At 37.9% G+C, this 7,934-nt stretch overlaps 1 protein-coding gene across 1 annotated transcript; it reads right to left on the bottom strand.

Moving 5' to 3' along the window:
- Nucleotides 1–378: 378 nt before the first annotated feature.
- LOC106086983 (endocuticle structural glycoprotein SgAbd-5) lies at nt 379–3,415 on the bottom strand. The gene is made up of 2 exons (XM_013251831.2): nt 3,144–3,415; nt 379–665 (listed from the first exon to the last, which is right to left on the bottom strand). The coding sequence occupies exons 1-2, from the start codon at nt 3,266–3,268 to the stop codon at nt 479–481; spliced, it is 312 nt and encodes a 103-aa protein (XP_013107285.1). The 5' UTR covers nt 3,269–3,415; the 3' UTR covers nt 379–478.
- Between the last annotated feature and the right edge of the window lie 4,519 nt (nt 3,416–7,934).

The raw sequence follows: 7,934 nt of genomic DNA, 5'->3' as shown, positions 1-7,934 counted from the left end.
GTTGGTGTTATCTCTATCCCGCATTATTTTTTAATAATTATAATAATAAAAATAGCTCCCATATAAATCGAAGCCTTAGTTTTTCCCCGATTCGGCTAAATTTTTGTATGTTCGATACTCTTATGACCTTGAACACCAATATTAAACAAATATCAAAATTTCAGATAGCTCCATAAAATAATGTATATTTGACTAAGTTCCTAAAAGGTACATGCATTTGCCGACGGCTTTTCTTCAAAATATGCCAATCATAATTTGTTAAATTGCATCAACGATGACAAGTACCCAAGATTCAGTCTGACTCAACCTGGCCTAATCTACTGAAAGTTGAAAATTAGCTAAGTTTTGCCTTACTAATAATATTTTATAAATACTGCATTTTGATGTTTGATAACCGGTATTTTTATATATTTATGTGTGAATGGAGAATTATTTTACACTTCGAGATAACTACATAAGTATCGTATTCATAGGAATCTTAACTTTCTACAACAGGATGGAATCCATTTTCGTCGGCCGTGTACGTTACTCTATGCAATTTGCCTTCAGGATCTGTGAATTCGTAAGAGCCAGTTTTAACGACGGCTTGTACCGGACCATCTTCACCCTGGAGGTCCTTTAGCTGGCCAGTTTCGTCTTGCTTTGTTCCATCAGAAAGGGAAAATCTACAAAGAAGTTAAAAACAAAATTTTGGAGATGTAATAAAAACAACAATTTAATTAAAATTTCAATTAATTAGAATTTATATTAGAAATAAAATTCACTGCCACATAAAGCCAAAATTCTAATCACCGATCCTATACAATATAAATCTCTTAGTGAGAAGAAATATAGAAAAAATACAATCGCGTTGCTTCAAAATACGTTCATAAGATCGTCACAGGAGGCGAGTAGCGGTTATATGCGTTTGAGCCGGAAACAAATCAACAATCGATAGTGTGGGTCTTCCAAGTAGAGCTAAGTCCAACGAAAGTTGTTCGTGGAAGAAGAACTTCGAAGCATTTATTTCGCTTGAACAACGTAGGCGAGTAATGCGTAATGCGAGTTCTCACACATCGGCTCAAACCAGCGCCTTTTGGAGCGACCAAAACGTCGAATTGCTGGGTCATCTGACGTACAATCCTGACTTGGCACCCAAAGACTTCTTTTTATTCCCGCATATTAAAATAAAAATGCGTGGCTAATGATTTTCGTCGCCAGAAAATACTGTTGAAGCCTTCAATAGCTGGACGTTTTGGAGGTGCCTCAATCTGAGTCGAAACAAGTAAAGACACTCGATCATATTTTATTCAGGTTCCCAGAACTCATATATAAGTAACATATTAAGGCAATAAATCTTCTTTTTATGGGATTAAGACTCTAAATTGGAAGATCGGTCTCACAACTATATCTATATAGTGTGATTTGATCCAAATGTGGGTCGGATGGGGGGAGGCTTAAACCAACTCACTATTTCAAATTTCGGAGATATCGGATAAAAATAAAGCTTTTATGGGCTTCAGACCCATAAGATCGGTCTATATGACAGCTATATCTAAATATATTCCGATCTGAACCATATTTAGGTTCAAAGTTGAGAGGCCTGAAACTACACACTGTTTCAAATTTCAGCGAAATCGGTTAAAAAATAAAGCTTTTATGGGCTCCCAACCCTTTATCGGCAGATCGGTCTATGTGGCTGCTATATCTAAATAAAGTCCAATCTGAACCGTATTTGGGTCAGAGGTCGGGAGGTATAAAACTACTCACTGTTTAAAATTTCAGCAAAATCGGATGAAAAATTAAGTTTTTATGGGCATTAGACCCTCTATCTGAAAATCGGTCTATATAGCAGCTATATCCAACACGTGCAACACAAAGACGTATCTGTGCCAAATTTCTGCTCAATATTTAAATTTTTAAAGCCTGTAGAGTGATTACAACGGACGGACGGATAGACGGACAGACACACGGACATCGCTAAATGGTCTTAGAATTTTACGACGATCCGAAATATATATACTTTGTAGGGTCGGAAATTGATATTTCGATGTATTGCAAAGGGAATGACTAAATGAATATACACCCTATCCTGCGATGGTGGGTATAAAAAGAACGGCTTGTACAAAATTTTCTCAAGATCGGACATAAATTATGCCTACTAGAGCCTAAAACTGCCAATCGGATGAAATATATATATGGAAGCTATAACTAAATCTGAACCGACTTTGTTCAAAATCAATAGCGTTTGTCCTTAGTCCAAAAAAGTGACTTGAGACCTCTAGCTTGATCACAAGAATATTAAATATCGAAAGAACACGAAATACATTTTGAAGTGGAGAGGCGCTGATTAGGATTTTATTTTAGATACATGGTTTCTTCGGAGAAACTTCTTAGAATTGTATGTAGTTTACGTTTTTGCTATACGATTTTTTGATAAAAAAAACGACCCGACCTAATGTGGTTAATTAAGGATTTTTGGATTGCTGTAAGGAGCAAATTTATCCAACCATAGCAAAAAATAGGCACGGTTTGGTTATAATTTCGATCAAAGCATTGATATAGCATTCATATATATGACCCGATTGCACATATAGGGCTATAGTTAGCACTTTATGATCCAATATTCACTTTGCAAGTTTTTTCGTCTGGCTCAGCAATAACTCCCACATACTTGTATTGGGCGATTAATATATTCAGTGATATTTAACACATTTATTTGCCGTTCTTTCATTTTTAATATATATGTCAAGTATCAAAGAAATCGAATCGAAGTTAGATACAACTTTAATATATAGGCTTCATCTATAATTTCACTTATGCCCACTGGTGTTGTGACAAAAATCAGTGGTTGTGATAAATGAGGTGCACATTTTAGTTAAATTGTTTTAGATTTTGATATATTAGATTTTATGATTTATTGTCTATTTAACAATCGAATAAGACCAAATTGTACGAATTTCAATTGCTAATAACGTTTTAAGATCAACCATGTACGACTATTGTCCTTATATACTAGTTTCAGCTTGGTTTTAAAGTTTTTTACGAAACATCACTTTTCGTTCGGTTAGCCACGAGGTCAGCATTTATTAATTGTTTAACACATTTACACAAACACACATATGAACATTAATTTATTCTTCTCAGTCAATGAAACACCTCACCTAAATTTGTAGTTGCCAGTGCCGTCGTTATCATTTTCCAGCTCCACTATTTGGACATCTTGTTGAGGGGCACTTAGAACAGCAGTAAAAAGAATGCTGATCGCAAAGAAGAATGTGATTTTCATAATTCGTGCTGGATTTGTGTACCGAGGGTAAACGGAGTTTATTTGTTCTTTACAAAATATCAAAATTCACAAAGGCGGGCTCAAGTAGGTATTCCGAGTTTGGCTTGTTCCTTGCAGATGATGACTGACAGCATCTTTGTCAGTCATTCGACTTTTATATGACCAATAAATCGCTGTTTTTTGTGTAAGGGAGAAATCAAGTTTTTCCAGCCAAAGTTTGAGTATCGTTTAATTACAAATGCATAGCCACATAGAACAGCGTTCAATGTAGCGAATTCGAATACACCCAAAGAATCTTTTAACACACAAAGCCCGGTCAAATGGGAAAAAATTCGTCGACATTAAACTCGAAATTTGCAATCACGATAGAATTTCATTAGGTAAGTGCCAATCGATTACATATTAATCATGCAAACCAATACACACTGACATATTTATGAACTATTGCCAAAGTGACTTTTCGCCAGACCCTTTTAGATACAGTTAAACGCTATTATTAACTTCCGCCATTTGATAAACTCTTAAAAAGCTTCGACGAAAAGTGCAATCGTCTGTGAAAGTCATTGGGGATTATTTGTTGTTACCGTTTCAATGGTTATTGTTAATAGTCAATTGCCAGAAGTCGCATAGTTATAGCTCCATTTGGAGGCATAGTTTTCATACCCACCACCTTAGCATGGGGGTATATTTATCTCGTCATTCCGTTTGTAACACCTCGAAATATTCTTCTGAGACCCCATAAAGTGTATATATTCTTGATCGTCTCGACGATCTGAATCGATCTAGCCATGTCCGTCCGTCCGTCTGTCGAAATCATGATAGCGGTCGAACGCGTAAAGCTAGCCGCTTGAAGTTTTGTACAGATTCTTAATATTGATGTAAGTGGGGATTGCAAATGGGCCATATCGGTTCAGATTTAGATGTAGCTCCCATATACACCGATCTCCCGATTTGACTACTTGAGCCCCTGAAAGTCGCAATTCTTGTCTGACGACTTGCAACAACTGTGCTAAAATCGGGCTATAACCTGATATAGCTCCCATATAAACCGATCTCCCAATTTGAATTCTTGGCTCTTCCAAGCCGCAATTTTTGTCCGATTTGGCTGAAATTTTCTAGTGTTCTGTTATAACTTCCAACAACTGTGCCAAGTACGGTCCGAATCGATCCATAACCTGATATATTGTAGCTTACACATAAACCGAACTCCCGATTTGACTTCTTGAGCCCTTACAACATGATATTGCTCCCATATAAACCGACCTCCCGATTTGACATCTTTAGCCCCTAGAAGCCGCAATTTTCGTCAGATTTAGTTTACATTTTGCACCTAGTGTTCTGTTATGACTTCCAACAACTGTGCATTGTACGGTTCAAATTGGTCTATAACTTGGTGAAGCTCCCATATAAACCGATCTCTCCATTGTCCTTGTTCGGTTCCTGGTAGCTTTAATATTTGCTAGTTTGTCATGGAGAATAAAAATATGAGCTTTATATTGTATATTGTATGGATTCGGCGGACTTAACACGCTTTTATTTGTTAAACTTACCATAACTAAGGTACAGGGTGTTATAAGAAGAAAGAGCGATGGATCAATTGTGAATTCATTTCATATACAGATATACCTCCCATATATTTCAATCGTCCGATTTGTATACCCTCTACCATGGGATGGGGGGTATAATAATTTCGACATTTCGTTTGTAACCCATGGAAGTATTCATCAGAGACCCAAGAACAGAGTTACAAAAGTTTTTTTAACTAAAACAAAATCGGTTTTGGATATCAATGAAATTCTTGATTCCTGTGAAAGTACGTTCGATGTCATTATCTATGGAACTTGATTTCTTTTGCATGGCCAAGTCCAGACGCTAAAACCAATTTTCGACAGTTTTCAAGCATAAATCGGCTGATATTGCTGTAATTTCAAGTTCGATATAACTACGTAGTTCATCAATTGCCGCTGGCTTGTTGGCATAGACCATAGAATTGACGTTGCCTCACAGGAAATAGTCTATCGGCATCAAATCGCAACACCGAGGCGGCCAATCGACTGGATCATTTCGTGAGATAAAACGTTCTCCAAACTTGGTTTCCAATAAATTGATTGTGGCATTTGCTGTGTGGCTTGTGGTGCCGTCCGGTTTGAACCACATGTCCATATCATTCAATGGGGGCCAAAAATATTGTGTTATCATTGAACGGTAGCTGTTCCCATTCACTTTTACGTGCCAGTCTTGATCATCGCGGAAGAAGTATGGCCCAATGACGCCGCCAACCCAAAGATACCGCCAGCACATAAACCACACCAAACTGAAATTTTTTGGGATGCAATGATGACTTATTACTGTTTGACCAATAACTCATATTTTGCTTCTTGACGAAGCCATTTAGCCTGAAATGAGCCTCACGTAGCGCTTTTAACGTTGAGGCCACTGACTCTGAATTTCTGTAGTAAATTTTAATGATTTCGACTTGTTGTTGGCTTGTGTATCTTTCCATCTTGAAATGGTAAACTTTACTGAAGAGAAATGTCAAAAGAACGGCAAAAAATATGGAGTCGTTTGCTGTCCCTATCGGTATGCTTTTGAAGCGATCTTGTTTAAAACCTAGTAATGTTCTTGATCGTCTTGACATTATAAGTCGATTTAGCCCGTCCGTCTGTCGAAAGCACGCAAACTTTCGAAGGGATAGAGCTAAGTGCTTGAAATATTGCTTGTATATTGGGATTGTAAATGGATCATATCGGTCCATGTTTTGATATAGCAGCCATATAAACCGATCTCGGGTCTTCTTGAGCCTCTAGAATGATCAATTATATCCGATTTGGCTGAAATTTTGCATGAAGTCTTTTGTTTTGTCTTACAATAACTATGCAAAATATTGTCCGAAATGGTTCAAAGCTTGATATAGCTCCGATAAAAAGCGATCTCCCGATTTTACTTCTTTAGCCGCTATTCAATTCTAATCCAATTTGGCTGAATTTCTGTACAATGACTGGTCCGAATCGGTCGATAACCTGTTTGCCTATAAAGAGATATCGGACAAAAAACTTGACAAATGCGATCCATGGTGAAGGGTATATAAGGTTCGGCCCGGCCGAACTTAGCATGCTTTTACTTGATATTTTTAAAGCCTTAGCAAAATCATTTATCAATCAATATTCTCAATATTGTGCAAGATGTTTTCTATGACTTTTAATCTATCCCATGCCACTAGAGACATACACCAATTATCAGCTTGTTGTAAAATTTAAATATAAAAAAAGTAACCTAGAAAAATTCGAATTCCACAAAATCGCTAATTGTTCTCCATTACATCTAAGTGCCGGAGTCTGTTAGCCGCGAACGGCGAGCAATGACAAAGGATCTCCAACGTTTCATCATTTTCCGCAAATGTGTTCCTAACGCCACCATTTTCCGCACCTATTCTCTATAAATGCGCCCGTTGTCCCATGTGTCCCACAATGATACCGAAAGCTAAAGGTAAAGCTGATTTCCTTCCTCCGGACCTTCCCGTAGTATTTTCTTTGACCTACCGACCGTTTGTTACATTGGCTTTCGTCACTTACGCCCTTAACTCAGACTCAATGCCTCGAAAGATTCGGATTTACCAAGTTTACGGATGGTTGTCCTCTGGCCTTCACAACCAAATCGTTTGCCCTTTTATTCCACCTTACTACGCCATGGAGCGGCACTTAAACGATGGGTGTCGTGCCATCCTCAGAGAAGGTGTTAATCTCCTTCTTACATTCCAAGACCGTAAGTGACCTTACCGTCCTGTTTTTACAGCCCTGATGGTCAGTTCATTGTCCGTAAAGGCGTTCACACTCGACGCCCTCGTTTTAACACCATACCATCGAGAGATCGTGTTATGGTCAAGCAGTAGGAAACAGATCTTAGGTCCACAATGTAAACTCTCGGACCAACTCTGTCCACTGTCCTCTTCGATCGCTGATTCATTCTTATTTTGCTCCATATATGGCTGGCCAATTATAATTTTTTGAAAAATTCTATTTATACCCAACACCAAAGAATGGTGTTGATAATCAGTCATTCCCTTTGTAACCCCTCGAAATATTCGTCCCAGACCCCATAAAGTATATATATTCTTGATGGTCCCGGCTTTCTGAGTCGATCTAGCCATGTCCCATATAAACCGATCTCCCGATATGACTTCTTGAGTTCTTACAATCCGCAATTTTTGTCTGATTTGGCTGCAATTTTGCATGTGGTGTTCCGTTATGACTTCCAACAACTGTGCCAACCAATAACCTGATATAGCTCCCATATAAACCGATCTCCCGATTTGACTTCTTGAGCCGTTACAAACCGCGATTTTTGTATGATTTGGCTGAAATTGAGCATGTACTATTTTGTTATGACTTTCAACAACTGTGCCGAGTACGGTTCAAATCGGTCTAAAACCTGATATAGCTTTCATATAAACCGATCTCCCGATTTAACTTCATTAGTCCTTGCAAGCCGCAATTTTTGTCCGATTTAGCTGATATTTTGCATGCGGTGTTCTGTTACGACTTCCAAGTACTGTGTCAATAACCTGATATAGCTCCAATGTTAACCGGTCTCTCGATCATCCTTGTTCGGTTCCTAGAAGCTCTAATTTTTGGTGGTTTGACAGAAGTTTGGTATGTAGAATAAAATT

This window comes from Stomoxys calcitrans, chromosome 4, assembly GCF_963082655.1.
Source record: "Stomoxys calcitrans chromosome 4, idStoCalc2.1, whole genome shotgun sequence".
Classification (NCBI taxonomy): Eukaryota; Metazoa; Arthropoda; class Insecta; order Diptera; family Muscidae; genus Stomoxys; species Stomoxys calcitrans.
This window is presented reverse-complemented; position numbering and strand designations above follow the sequence as displayed.

Coding starts and splice junctions, on each gene's coding strand:
- LOC106086983 (XM_013251831.2), bottom strand. CDS start 3,268: ATGAAAATCACATTCTTCTTTGCGATCAGCATTCTTTTTACTGCTGTT. Junction 666..3,143: donor ACTGGCAACTACAAATTTAG/GTGAGGTGTTTC, acceptor ACTTCTTTGTAG/ATTTTCCCTTTCTGATGGAA.